The sequence below is a fragment of the Anabas testudineus genome, chromosome 22 (assembly GCF_900324465.2).
Source record: "Anabas testudineus chromosome 22, fAnaTes1.2, whole genome shotgun sequence".
In the NCBI taxonomy this organism is placed as follows: Eukaryota; Metazoa; Chordata; class Actinopteri; order Anabantiformes; family Anabantidae; genus Anabas; species Anabas testudineus.
The window spans coordinates 8881192-8894860 of NC_046630.1; the positions used below are offsets into that span (position 1 = coordinate 8881192).

At 40.6% G+C, this 13669-nt stretch overlaps 2 protein-coding genes across 4 annotated transcripts; one reads left to right on the forward strand and one right to left on the reverse strand.

Annotated features, from left to right (window-relative positions):
• Positions 1-54: 54 nt before the first annotated feature.
• On the forward strand, positions 55-5781 carry klhdc2 (kelch domain containing 2). Of its 2 annotated transcripts, none has more exons than XM_026339871.1 (14): positions 55-128; positions 682-972; positions 1066-1145; positions 1316-1433; positions 1592-1704; positions 2188-2272; positions 2495-2578; positions 2738-2818; positions 2916-2974; positions 3215-3324; positions 4102-4174; positions 4264-4351; positions 4445-4497; positions 4588-5781. In XM_026339871.1, the coding sequence occupies exons 2-14, from the start codon at positions 700-702 to the stop codon at positions 4709-4711; spliced, it is 1341 nt and encodes a 446-aa protein (XP_026195656.1). In that variant the 5' UTR covers positions 55-128; positions 682-699; the 3' UTR covers positions 4712-5781. The 2 variants fall into 2 exon arrangements, with proteins under 2 accessions (XP_026195656.1, XP_026195657.1); XM_026339872.1 differs by lacking the exon at positions 55-128 and adding an exon at positions 141-180.
• LOC113148250 (nuclear export mediator factor Nemf) lies at positions 3203-13585 on the reverse strand. 2 transcript variants are annotated; one of them, XM_026339870.1, is made up of 33 exons: positions 13417-13585; positions 13214-13282; positions 12961-13063; positions 12597-12722; positions 12366-12514; positions 12187-12254; positions 12008-12097; positions 11822-11895; positions 11666-11736; positions 11507-11582; positions 11271-11411; positions 10861-11069; positions 10590-10763; positions 10446-10509; positions 10167-10255; positions 9974-10077; positions 9816-9878; positions 9604-9716; positions 9322-9379; positions 9133-9191; positions 8934-9054; positions 8581-8845; positions 8445-8487; positions 8309-8358; positions 7920-8070; positions 7703-7786; positions 7382-7567; positions 7198-7233; positions 6956-7062; positions 6827-6870; positions 6653-6732; positions 5993-6077; positions 3203-3287 (listed from the first exon to the last, which is right to left on the reverse strand). In XM_026339870.1, the coding sequence occupies exons 1-32, from the start codon at positions 13473-13475 to the stop codon at positions 6000-6002; spliced, it is 3204 nt and encodes a 1067-aa protein (XP_026195655.1). In that variant the 5' UTR covers positions 13476-13585; the 3' UTR covers positions 3203-3287; positions 5993-5999. The 2 variants fall into 2 exon arrangements, with proteins under 2 accessions (XP_026195655.1, XP_026195654.1); XM_026339869.1 differs by lacking the exon at positions 3203-3287 and having other exon boundaries at positions 5773-6077.
• Positions 13586-13669: the final 84 nt, after the last annotated feature.

The window sequence follows — 13669 nt, forward strand, 5'->3', positions numbered from 1 at the left end:
ATCAAGATGGCGGGTTTAAGACGTCGGCAACTTCCGGTGTTCCGGTCGTGCCCCCAGAATGCTTGTGATGACCTCACATTAATGGCGGATCGCTTCTGAAAGCTGCAGGAAAACAAACGTGTGACAAGGTAATGTAACGACAGGTGGCCACACATTTCACACAAAGTTGCAGGGTTGCAAGTAGGTAACGTCGATATCAACAAAACATTTGTCTTGTCTGAAACGCGGGATTGTTTTACAATTTCCCAAGCGCTCTGTCACTAACTACGATAGTCAACGTTAACGGTCGCTAGCTTGGTGACTTTAGTTGGGTTTCCTCTTAGAAACAAAAACTAAGCTAACAGCTAACGTTGGTTTTGTTACCTTATTCGTTAGGGTTGGTAAAGTAGGTCAGCAGCAACAATACTGGCAGATACACAACGTTTTCTGGTCCACTGCTCTGAATGTCTAAAATAACCTTAACAAAGAGACCAAAGGTTGATGGTGTGGGTCTAGACAAAACTGGACAGCTTGTATAGTGTTGTTTGTTTACACTGTTGCTGATAGTTTGTCATTTTGCGGCATCCAGTGTTTTCTGTTGTGTTTGGTCTTATTTTCTGATTACTGTAAAAAAAACTAATGAGTTCATCCAATAATGCTATCAGCACTAATCTACTCGATTTCTCCTTCTTGTGCTGATAGGAGTCAGGAGAGGTTGTCATGGCAGAAAGAATGGCAGATATGGAGGAAGACGTTGGAGATCAGCCCCCCGGAGAGGATGACAATGACTCAGACAGAGACGAAGATGAGAGACTGTTTGCTTGGATGGTGAATGACGATATGGATGAGGACGAAGAAGATGACGAGGTGGAGGATGATGAACAGGTCTTAGTTTCAGTAGCATCTGATTTTGAGCTGGATACACCAGCTGAGCGCAGTGGCCACATAGCAGTGGTCGACAGAAACATCATGTATGTGTGGGGAGGATATAAGGTACGTATACAGCAGTGTCTTAAAACATGACGGTGTATTTCTCCTACAGTCTCCATGTCAGTTTAAACCAAATCTTATCCTCCTCTTTACAAGAATGCACAAAACCACGGATTCTTTGATTTGTATCTGCCGAGAAATGAGATCTGGACGTACAATATGGAATCAGGAATATGGTAATAGCCTCTAAATTGCATGTTGACAATGTCATCAACACCAATTTTCTTTATTCATGCACACATTTTATTTATATATATATATATATATATATATATATATATATATATATAAACACACACACAGTATATCTATTTATTTATTTATTTTTATTATTGATTTTTCGCAGGACCAAGCATATAGCTGGAGGTAGCCTGCAGACATCCATGTCAGGCAGTTGTGGAGTGTGTGTTGATGGAGTCCTCTACTTATTTGGAGGTCATTACACCAGGGGTAACACAGACAAGGTACAGTATGATTGCCAATATATTGAAGCCCATTTCCAAACATTCTGTTATTCTGAATAGTCAAGCATTCCTCAAGGCATCAGGTCTTGAGGCATGTCAACCTGCAATTCATGCTGATCATCATTCAGAGATCCTGTATATTTTACTTCGCTTTACAGATCTACAGACTATCCCTGAGAGCTTCCAACCTCAGCTGGGAGGAAATTGGGGATCTCAAAGGTCTCCCTCCATCCTCAAAGGATAAGCTGGGGTGCTGGGTTCAGAAGAATAGGTACAGGATTTTTTTTTTCCTCATGAGCTTTGATGATTAGTGAAGAATTTCCAGCCCTAGATATTGGCTCAGTTTCCTTGGTAAATTTGCAGCAGGCTAATAATTCCTGGCAAGCGGCTCTTTATTGATAAATATACTCCCACAATCCAAAACTTTCTTACACTTTTGTGGTTTACTTGCATGGATAATTATTACACAGTAAATGAATTCTTTACACTGTTGTGTAAGGAAATATTTATTAGTATCAACTGAAATTCAGTGGAACAATCTGCAACAAAATGTCTTTTTGCCACAGTGTAAATTAACTTGAATGGGATTTTCCTGTGTATTGAATGACAGTCAGTGTATTGTGTTAGAGGTCTAACAAGCTTCAGAATATCCATAATATGGTCATAAAGAATTGCATTTCGAATCATCACGCACCATAATAAATTCTTAAGGGGATTCACAGATCTCTAATTGTATTTTGTTTGATATTTGCAGACTTATCTACTTTGGGGGCTATGGTTATGCTCCACAGGGACCTCATCAAGGAACCTTTGAATATGATGAAACACCTTCTATCATGGTCTGTAAACAAAAAACCCTCTTCCGAGATCATAAGTGATTCATGGTTTAATTTGTATGCATTTCAAAATTAAATTCAAACTAATGTAGAAAAATGTCATTTCTTTTTTTATATCAAGACACTATTTATATTATGGTTCATTTCTTTCATCTGTGAAGGCTGTGGCAGGGTTATGATTTAAAATGTGAATGGATCCCCCTGTGCTCGTTTTTGCTTCTGCAGTTGGACAGCCCTGGGCGAGGCTGGAATAATCACATCCATATCCTGGACCTGGAGACATCGACATGGAGCCAGCCCAACACCACGGTAAACACATGCTCACGCCGCTTTGCCCTTTTTAATCCATTGTCTGGCTTTACCATGGGCTAGCCAGAGTTAGAAATAACTGACATACTTAAATAAACAGTAGAAGAGAAAAATGTTTGACATTAATCATTTTCTCTCTGTTGGTGCGGCCTGATGTAGGGGAACACTCCATCTCCCAGAGCAGCCCATGCCTGTGCCACTGTTGGTAACAGAGGCTATGTATTTGGGGGAAGATACAAGGTAAGGACAAAATAAAAGTATGAAATGTCATAAAGATGGTCTTGAAATTATAATTAGTGCATCTCTAACACCAACTCCCTTCTCTTTTGGATGACAGAACTACAGACTAAATGACCTGTATTATATTGACCTGGACACATGGGAGTGGCATGAAATGTAAGCTCTTTCATTTACATAACTCTTACCTTAGAATAATCCGGGATGATTATTCATAAACCAAAAGAAGGTTTAAAAGCATCTTAATATCAGGACTGGATGTTGAATGAGTCACAATGACCTTCATGTGCTCTGGCTTTTATTAAATGTTCCCCATGCATTCCGTTGTTTTCCCACCATCTGAACATGCCGACACTACTTTGACTTTCATTTTTGCTCTGACTCTCTGTTTCGTTGTAGGAGCGTTCCCCAGCAGGGTCCTGTGGGCCGGTCTTGGCACTCCTTTACGCCTGTGTCACCTGACCACATCTTTCTATTTGGAGGTTTCACCACAGAAAGAGAGACACTGAGTGAGTGCAACACTTGAACTTGAGTAACAAATAGAGAATTAATTCACATTACACTGAGGTGCACGTTGGGTGCGTGGGGTCGCCATGTTGTGAAGTATGCTCTCTGTTAACGTGTCCCTGCTATGGTGCTTACCATGGGTTACCTGCTACCTTTTGTTTTGTTTTTGGATGAAAAGTGGTTTCAGTCATTTAAAGCTGATGAAGGAGAGAGAGAAAGGAAAGGGACGGTAACAGGGAGCATTAAATTGTAATACCAAGTAACAGTAATTGGCAAACTGATAACTGTAACAGATCTGTGTAACTTGGCAGGCCAAAACTGAATTACAAAGTCACAAAAAACTGATCTTGTTTTGAACTGAGTGCATACACTTCCATTAAGTTTGGAATTTTTAAATCCCTAAGCATACGAACTGTTTTCCATTGGCTGGGTGCAAGATCTGTAAATTCCCAGTCTTGCATACTGTGAGAGTACAGTCAGATGACTTCCATATCTCCAATTTATTTATTACATGATTGGGGGGGAAAATGTGTATTCCATTTTTAGTCTGATTTTCCCCCTGGATGAGGGTATGACCCAGGTTGCAGTTCTCAGTGCAGAAACACTGACCCATGGCAATCACGACAGAGAAAAGACTAACTTAAAACATTCCCTTCAACTTGTCCTTAGAAAGGCTGTGCGATTCTCACAACATGGCATGAATTAACACAAATTCAACACGGTGTGACGTCCTCAAAATGACCACAGGGCTCAAAGAGACGCTCTGATCTGTTTTTCAGGTGATGCCTGGTTGTACTCCGTTAGTAGAAATGAATGGAAGCCATTCAAACACAACCACACAGGGAGCCCCAGGTAATTCTCTTGTTTGGTTGTGTGTTTTTGAGACTGTTAAGGAATGCTTGACAGTCTGTTTTTAGAACAGTTGTGCTTGTATGTTTCAGGCTGTGGCACACAGCTTGCTCTGGTCCTGATGGGGAGGTGTTTGTGTTTGGAGGGTGCGCCAACAACCTGCTTTCTCATCAAAGAGCTGTAAGCTGCAATTCCTCTACATTGTATATAGCCTAACTTTTGCCCACATTGAAATCTTTTATGATTTTTTTTTTTTTTTTAATTACTTGACAGGCTCACAGCAACGAGCTATTGATTTTCAACGTTCAGCCCAAAACACTAGTTCGGTGAGTGTGTGCCGTGTTTAGCACCCGATACTGAAATGTTTCTCTTCTCTCATTATCTTTTGCTCACGTGTGCTTGTCCTCACTTCCCAGGTTCTGTATGGAAGCCATTCTGCATCACAGGGAGCGTTTGTCTGCTTACTGGGACTGCCTGCCTAAACATCTCCTGCACAGCCTCAAACAGAGAATGGCACATGTCAACACGCTGGGCTCCTAGGCCAAGAGGAAGCCACCAGTGTGTTACAGGAGGACATGTATGTATGTATGGAAGAGATTAGGTGAATGTGTGCGGACACCTTTAAGCATTTGTGGATTTGTTGGAAATGGGTCCTGACTAGCAAACTAAGGCTCACAGGTGATCCTTTTTCTTGTGTTAATGGGGAGAGAATGAAAGAGCAAGTCCCACACTACTTAGTTAAACCTTCTTTGCTCAGCATGAATTTTCAGGTCATTTCCTTCTGAAAAGCTGAAACATGTTAATGTGGTTTTCTGGACATCAAACAAATAATAAAAGAAAAATAAGGACAGTTTATAAAGATAGCTTTTTTTTGTCAGCTTTCAATAAATACTGATATGGTGCAGTACTGCTAGAGAGGCGACATCTTTATTAGACTCTGCTTTTAATACTAATCTAAATAGTACAAAATTCCAACTTACTTTAAAATATGGATAGAAAAACTCTTTCATTCCCATGTTTCTGATTTTCAAGACCACGGAAAAAAACTGAAAAATTGCATTGTGTTTTGAGCCTAGAGAGTATAAAGTAGCAGGGGACACCTGAATTTCCTCCAGAAGCCCCCTGTCCACTACAACATTAAAAGCATGTTGTGGTTGATCGGGGCATTTTCTGTGTCTTTAAATATGACCATGCAAGGCACAAACAGGTTTGCTTTTACAGTGCAGGAAACTCGGCGCTTCAACATTTGGTACAATCTTAATTTCTCGCACCTAACACTACTGTACCTTCAGAGAACATAGTCTTGCGTGACATAAAGCAGAAGTGTTTTTCTTTTAATTTGTATATACAGTTATTTATACATTTGTGTGGTACCGATGGAGGCTTTTAAAGCCTTTAAATGGTCCGGATTGGCGCCTGTAGCAATGGAATTTTTATTTAATCGATAACTTAAAATACTGCGAGTGTATTGGATGTTGAGCCTCGTTGCACTGAAATGCCTCATGTCGGTAGGGCTTCGTATTTGCCTGGTTTGCACAATGTTCCCTCTGTGTTTTTATGGTAGATCACTGTTCATTTGTACTCAAAGAATAAACAAACCATTGATTGTGTTCTGTTATTCAACTTTGGAAAAAATTTACATTTTCATTTACATGTTTTCATTTAAACAAGTTGTTGGTCAACAAACAGTGTTTAAAATAACATTATTCAATATGGACACTGTATTAATGGTAAGAGCTTCGTCTGTAACCCTGCATGTTTGAAAAGTTGGATTCAGTCCCACTGAAATGAAAGTGACGTTCTTGCCAGGTGCATATTCACCTGCATTTCACTTCTTCTTGGCAGCCAGCAGATTTGGAGCGGACACTTTAACTTTTCCTGGCATGTTTCTGGATAGATCCGTGTCCTGCAACACAGGATGTCAGATGGAACAAATTCTATTGTCAATAAAACTCAATTTAGGGTTGAATTAATCTGACAAATTGATAATAAAATGCAATTACCAAGAGCCCCAAGTGATATGCCTTTTTTTTGTCTGATGTACGGTATAAATCAGCAACGTAAGAGGTTTCTATCTACCGATGTACTGGTTTAACACTAGAACTGAAATTTATACTACAGCACAAAAATGTGGGGTCATGTAGAAATGTCCTTGTTTTCCATAGAAACATGCATGTTTTCAGCTGTGCTAATTGTAAACTGGTTTTCTACCAGTCAGCCCCTTAAAATAAAACATTTGCATTAGCAAACAATGTCATCGTCATTGGACAAGACAAATGTTTGCTGACAATGAGCTTCTGTACGTCAATTACAAAAAACAAAACAGCTGTTTCCAGCTATAATAGCCATCTGTAATTGTGCCTGCACTGAATTTCAGATCTATTTAATGTTTTAAAATCTGATTTTCTTTCAAAAACATTTCTAAGTGACTCCACTTCTGAATAGCAGTGCATGTTACTAAAGTGGAGTTAAATTCATTACCTTGACGCTGCGGAACAAGTCTTTTTCTCTGGTTGAGGCCTCTTTGGCTTTCATAAAGCTGAAAACTGCAGTGCGTGCAGCTGGAAGCAACACAAAAAAAACTTTCAACTTAAACATCTGTCAAACACAGCAGTTAATGGATTATTGAATATTACAATCAATCACAATTCTTACCTTTTCCCTTCTTTTGAGAACCTGGTGTCAGTTTGACTTTGTGTCTGTATAAACAAATGCTCATTAGCCTGGGCACTGAACGTTTACACAGAAATGTTGAGAGTGAGTGAGATGCTGTGTTGCACATACTTGTAATTGGAAAGAGCGGTATATGGAGCGCAGACTGGCACAGCAAACAACAGCACATCTTCAGCGTGAGGTTGTCCTGTCAGAGAGGTGAGCAGATTCTCCGCTTCCTAACACGACAACAAATTAAAGCGTTAAAGTTACCTAAAGGGAGCGGTAAGCTCACTGATGGGTTAAAACTGAGTGCCTGAAAAAGATATCAAGTTTTTCATATTGATTTTAAAACATTGATTTGGGGAACCTACCTCTGCTCCAGGGTTGTCCTGGTCGGCATCATCTTCCTGGAGGAGAAGAAAAACAGTTTTACTGTTTGATTTGTTGCAATGTAAATTACATATTGCATATACAAAAAGATAAACACATTCTTGGCTGGTAAATTTAATGTCACCGGCCAAAAACTACATTTCAGAGACTTGTGTTTTCATCTACCTTGTCCTCCTGTTCAGCAGGACCCCCCTCCTCCTCTCCCTCCCCTCCTCCAGCCGGCTCTGGTTTCCTTGCTGCAGGTTTCTGAGGTTGTTTCTGTGGGGGCTGTTTCCTGACAGGTTCGTCTTTACCCTTTCCCTTCTTTCCTTTCTTTCCTTTTTCCTTCTCGTCCTTAGTGGAGCCAGCTGACTAATGGAGAAAAGCAGTATTTCTATGTGTTAATATTGAGAGTAGCGTACAGTCAAACTGCAACAATATAAACATGAGTGTGGCATCATTGCAACTGGCTGCATGTCGACGGGTTGAGGAGTCGGTTCTATTCACCCTCGCCCCAAGCAGCTGCATCATGAGCTCCCTGTCCTCTTCATCCTGGTCTTTGTACTTCTCTTTGATCTTCTTCAGTTTGTTCTGTAGTGACAACAGGAGAAAAACATGCGTGAGCAGCATTTATCTACTGTATTAGATCATAAACCTGACCATTCTGCAAATTTTTGTATTTATCTCTAATAAGAACTAATCAGTAATCTACATGAAATCTTACCTTTTGGCCTCTCTTCAGTGGCTGCTGGGAGGGGCCTCCTGCACTTTTGGACCCCTGATCAACAACGGATCCACCAGATGGCACTTCTTCTGGTGGAGTCTTCTCCTCAGTGTCACAACTATCCAGTTTCTGTTTCTTCTTCTTCTCTTCTCTAAGGGCCAAAACAAAAAACACCAGAGAAATAACTTACAAGGACCGCGCACGCTTGTTTGCAGGTTCGGTGCTTCTATAAAGGTTTTATGAAACCATCTTTATCCGTTTGTTAAGGTAAAAAAAGATTCGTCCTCTTTTTCATCTTAAACTGATGTCTGAGCACTACCTCCAGAAGGCTCATTGGTGGAAGTGATGCTGAATATTGTCATGGTGCCATGTTTGTTCCATTCACTCACCGTCTCTGCTTGGCAGTCATGTGTTTCTTCCCCACTGAGTCTACATCAGCCTACAGACAAGTGAATGAATCAATTAGAAAAGATTTTCAAGAAGACACTAAGATAAACATGGCTAAAGTCCATGTTAACTACTTACCTGAGTGGTTGTTTCCTTTTTGAAACCAGGGTTCTGAGTATTCCTAGAAATAAGGAGACACAATTTAAGTTTATTGATCTGTCTAATGACAGAACTATTAGATTAGCCGTGCACTGGGCAGCAGTAGTGACATTACCTGCTGGACTGCAAATGAGTGAGAGAGATTGTGGTATCAGGAAAGCTGAAGTCTTCACTCTCATCTCTCTTCCCGCCGTCTTCCTCTCTACCATCTTCTCCCTCCAAGTTGCTCGTCTCTGACGACACCTCGCCCGTGTCTGCTGCAGGCTCCTCAGGAACTGTGTCCAGTTCTCCGCTCGCACTATTTTCCTTTTTTATCTTCCTTGGCATCTCCATCTTTTCTCCGTCTTCATCACCCTGTTCTTCATTACTGCTGTCATCACCTGCAAGGGCAACACAGTCACTTACAACACTTGAATACGGTAATTAAAAACAAATGCAGTTAAAGATGCAGATCTTCTGGTGTCCCACCCATCAGCTCCTCTCCCTCCTCTAACAGCTCAGCAGTTCTGGATGTAACCTCCTCCATGTCTTCCTCCACAGTCTTCACTTTTCGCTCCCCTTTGTGCCGGAACACACTCTGGTCATCTACCTGAACACGAACCAAACGTTTTATTGTTAGAGAATGATGGACAGTTAAAATATATTCACAGCTCATTGTGGCATTTACCTTGAAGAGGAATCCAAAGCCCATAATCAAGTAAGAAGGCGGCAGGAAATTTTTCTTTCCTGGAGAGAGATAAAACAAAACGTTAAGTCAGCGATATGACATCCTCATATATCTATTATCAAGTTTTACTTTACATTCTGTTCTGAAACCTAACGAGACTCATATACTTTAAAATTGAGTGTTTCACACCTCTGATCATAAAACTTCCAGTGGTCAGATATTCTCCAGTGGGAGCCGTCTTGGACACCTAAACATAAATAATAGATATAACATGAATAACATTTCGGTCAGATTTTCCTTCTTCTGCTCCATCTAGTCATTTTTTAACAAGACAAGAAGAATTAAGACTGCGAGCTAGAAAATATTAAATAATCACAATGCAAAATTGAAAAGAGAGAGGAGGCACACACAGCTTATTTCTTATTTAGTTGCTCAAGGTTCCAATTGAGTTGCCAAACACTCATTCCTCACCTGATGGTGATGGACCCACCAGGCGCTGGTGATGATCTTGGCATCCCAGGCCGCACTGTAGCACACAGCCATAGTGCCAGCCTCTGTCAGAGTGCGCGGAGGGATGGGATCACCTGAAATAAAGAGTGTGGAGAGAAGCAGAAAAGTTTATTTCAAAGGTGAAACTGAGCATCCACCAGCAGAGAGATTGAAAGCCGGGTGTGCAGATATACCTGAGGGGTTTTTGATGACACAACTGGTTGCTCCGTGGAGGTCAGCGTGAACATAGATGTCCCCTGACAAAGTAAAGGTACACGTGATTAAATAAACCAGCTTGCTTTTAATGTTATTTATTTTCTGAAGTAATTGCGAGTGTAATTCTTGTCATTACCAGCCCGGAGGTAGCGTTTGACGATCATCTCGTTCTGCTGCTGGTCCCTTCCTGCAATGACGAGATAATTCTCTGAGCTGATGAACCACAGGAACTTTTCAAACCTGCCATGAGTGAAAAAAGATGTGCAATAAAACATACTGAATCCAAACAATCTGGATATGTGCACGCAATGTGGTAAAGAGTGTCTCACCAGTAGACCTTCCTGGCCTTCTGAATAGTGGTCACTGTCTGGACCTCTTTTAGTGTTTGCTGAGTTTTTTTCTCTGCAGATTTCATAGCCTAGAATGATGTACAATTGAAAGGTGTGTTAACAGCAAAGTACAAATCCTCATGGCTTAGGAACAAACATTAAATGTTTCCATGATTCATACAATACACTGTTAATATAACTTTTAAAATGCAATGACTCCTGAGTTTGCATATGGACAAACTTTCTTGTGTGTCTGCACATTTAAAAAGAGCTTCTCACCTTATCTGCTGCCTCAATGGTTTTCTGTTCCTTCTTCTCAGCGCTGCGTTTGTGGTCATAATATCTGAACAAAAGCACAACAATAAGGTGAATCATCCGTTATCATATAGAATTCTGTGTATAAATGCTTACATGTAAACCTACTTTTTGGCATTGGCATAAGCTGACAGGCCGAGATCCACATCCACCAGCATGGGCTTATTTCTTTGAGGCTTCTTGTTTTGTCCTTTGTTTTTGTTTTTCTTCCCTTTTTCCTCAGGAATATTTTTTTTCTCTCCCTCTTCCTCTTCCTCGTCTTCCTCAGTAATATATGGATTCCTAGAGAGAAAAACAACACACGAGTGTAAGAAGTGCTGGGCATTATTAAAAAATGTGATCCACTGCACTGAATCGTACACATCAGTGATGGTCTCACTTTAAAAGCATGGTGATGTGGTTGGTCTGTAGCTTCAGCTCCTTAATGGCGCACGCCACAGGGTCTCCAGCAGCCTGGGCTTCCTTCACAATAATGCCGATCTCAGTCCAGTCCACCTGATTGGCCAATGCACTGCGCACCACCTGCAGAGCCCTCTCTACCACAGGCAAGTTCATCTCCACAAGTTCACCTTTAATTCTGTCCACCTCCTGCCACACATAAGATAAGGTAGTTTCAGCAAAGGTTGTTTTTCTTTCTAATGTATTAGAGAAAGTTCATTATGTTCTGCAGCTTCCTATTGATTACTACCTGAAGGGCTGAGCAGAGCACAGTAGATTTCACATTTCATTTCTTTATTTCCAAAAGTTGCTTATTGTCTTATAAATTCTTAAAGAACAAAACCTGCTGACCTGTGCTTGGTGTAAGGCTTCCAGCCTCTGCTCATGGTCCTTCTTCACATTTTCTAACTTCTTTAGAGCCTGTTTCTCCTGCTGCAAAGCTTTCATGTCGATCCTCTGACTCTCCATCTTAGAAAAGAACTCATCCACTGCCTGAGTGAGAGCATCACATTAGATTCATATTACATTCTTGAGTTCACATCGTAACAGAGAAGGATCTATAGTTTTTCCCAAATGATTAAATTCACCTTGTCAAAGGTTTCAAACTCCAAATAAGGGCTCTTTGCATGCTGGGCAAAGAGGAATGGATGAAATTCATCATATCTGTAAGTAGACATGATAAAATATAAAAAAATAATCAGGTAAAAAACACAGATAAACTTCACATTAAATAAAACCAGACATACGTGAGCAGTTCCTCACTGGGTTTGCCGGGTGTTAAGATTGGCTTCTTCTCACTCTTCTGAATGATGTAACCCTTGAATTAAACAACACAGAGTCCGTAAATATAACAACTGCCTAACAGGATTCAAAACACTGCCCCCCAAATAAAGATCTCATACTTTGTCACTGAAGTTCTCTGTTTTTTCCATGTATGTTTCTGCAATCTGCATGGCTTCCAGGATTGTAGGTGCAACTGAGAAAGACAGACAAACCAAATATTTATTTATCTTATAACTATCATTTAACTAAACCAAAACCAAAATCATCATTTCATCAGCAACGCTTCTCCAGTTGCTCTACTCTACCTTGGGCAGCATCAACTTGGCTGTCAACTTTGACAGAGCCCGGCAGTCCTGCTTCTATCAAACTGTGTTCTATCAGAGTGGCTCCATATGCTGAAGATGAGAATAGACACAACATGGTTTAGATCTTTTTACATTATAAAAGATCATAAACATGTGCCTATTGTTGAAAAACTACTTACGAAGATGTGGATTCAGGACCCTTTTCACTTGCTCACCATCTGGTGCTTTGCTGAGAATTTCAATAAGCCTACAGCAATAAGAGAGAATAAGTTTACACAAACATAGCAATCATATGTGCTATTTTGATTATAATGCATGTTGGTACACAAATAGCTAAAACACGTAAAAATGTGGTTACCGCTCTAAACTAATGAGAGGTTCAGGGGGTCGGGCACTCTCCACAGGGTACCGCTCTCTCACAGCAATCTTCACATCTTCTGCCTCTGCTGTGCGAAACCGCAGCAGATTCAAAATTGTATACTCGTGGTCTGTAAGAATGATGTTACCCTGAAAATGGGACAGACCTAAACATTGACATATATGCAGAATAGCATCACAAATGAAACATCTGCAAGTGTGACATTCTCACCCTGTCATAAAGTTCAACAATCAAGTGGTAGGCAGCCTCGTCTGAACCAAACTGGATGTCGACAATCCTGTCAATCCCCAGCTGTTTAACCTGGGTCAGTCGCCGTGTCTTTAGGTGTTTCCGACACTATTGAGGAAAGAAAAAAAGAAAACACTGAACTTCTTCACAATAATCCATAAATATGCAAATAATCATCTGCTGAAGAGAGTTGGGATATTAAAAAGTGAGACGTGTTCACACTGACTCTGACTTCTACAATATAAATCCAATATCACATATGTATTTACTGTTCACCACAATAAACTGTAATATAGGTTTTGGTAAAATCTGAATTACAACAAAGATACCAACAAGACATTCTCACTTTCATTGCAAAACCTGAAGGCATCATGTTCTTGGGCCATTCAAAGTCTGTAGAGTGGATACGGGTCCCAGACTCAATCAGAAGAATCGCTTTGCTGTCAGGCCTAAAATAACAATAGATATTCAGTATATGTCCTCAAGTGATTTTGATCGTATCACCACTTTATGTAACTTGTCAAGAAGGAACGAGGTTCATGTGCTATAAAACGCCATTCCAGCAAACTTTGGGATGCAGGTTCTCACACTGTTCTTACTTTTGCAGCCGGATCAGATAAGTCTTGTTGTCGATATCATACACGTTGTTTACTCTCATGCCAATGTAGCTGTGGAAAAAGAAGACACATGCATGAATGGCTGATTACCACCTCTAACATATCCACAACAACGACGGTTAGCACAGCCAGCACTGGCTAACATAAGTTAGCAACTCAGCTAGACAACAGCAAATATCACCTACTTGGCGTTGATTTCGGCAATAACTGCCCTGATATCCACAGTGGTGAATCTTGTTTTCATTGTGACTTAAAAGCTGGCTATCACTGGTAAAAGAAAAGTAAACAATGAGTGGAAACGTTCACATTTCTCGTGCAAAAACAGCAAGAAGACCTGTTGCTGTGTCGAGCATGCGCACATTTGACATATTTTACGGAAGCCGACGTGGAGCCAAAAGCGCAGGTCCACGCCTTTCACACACACTACGAAAGGCGAAA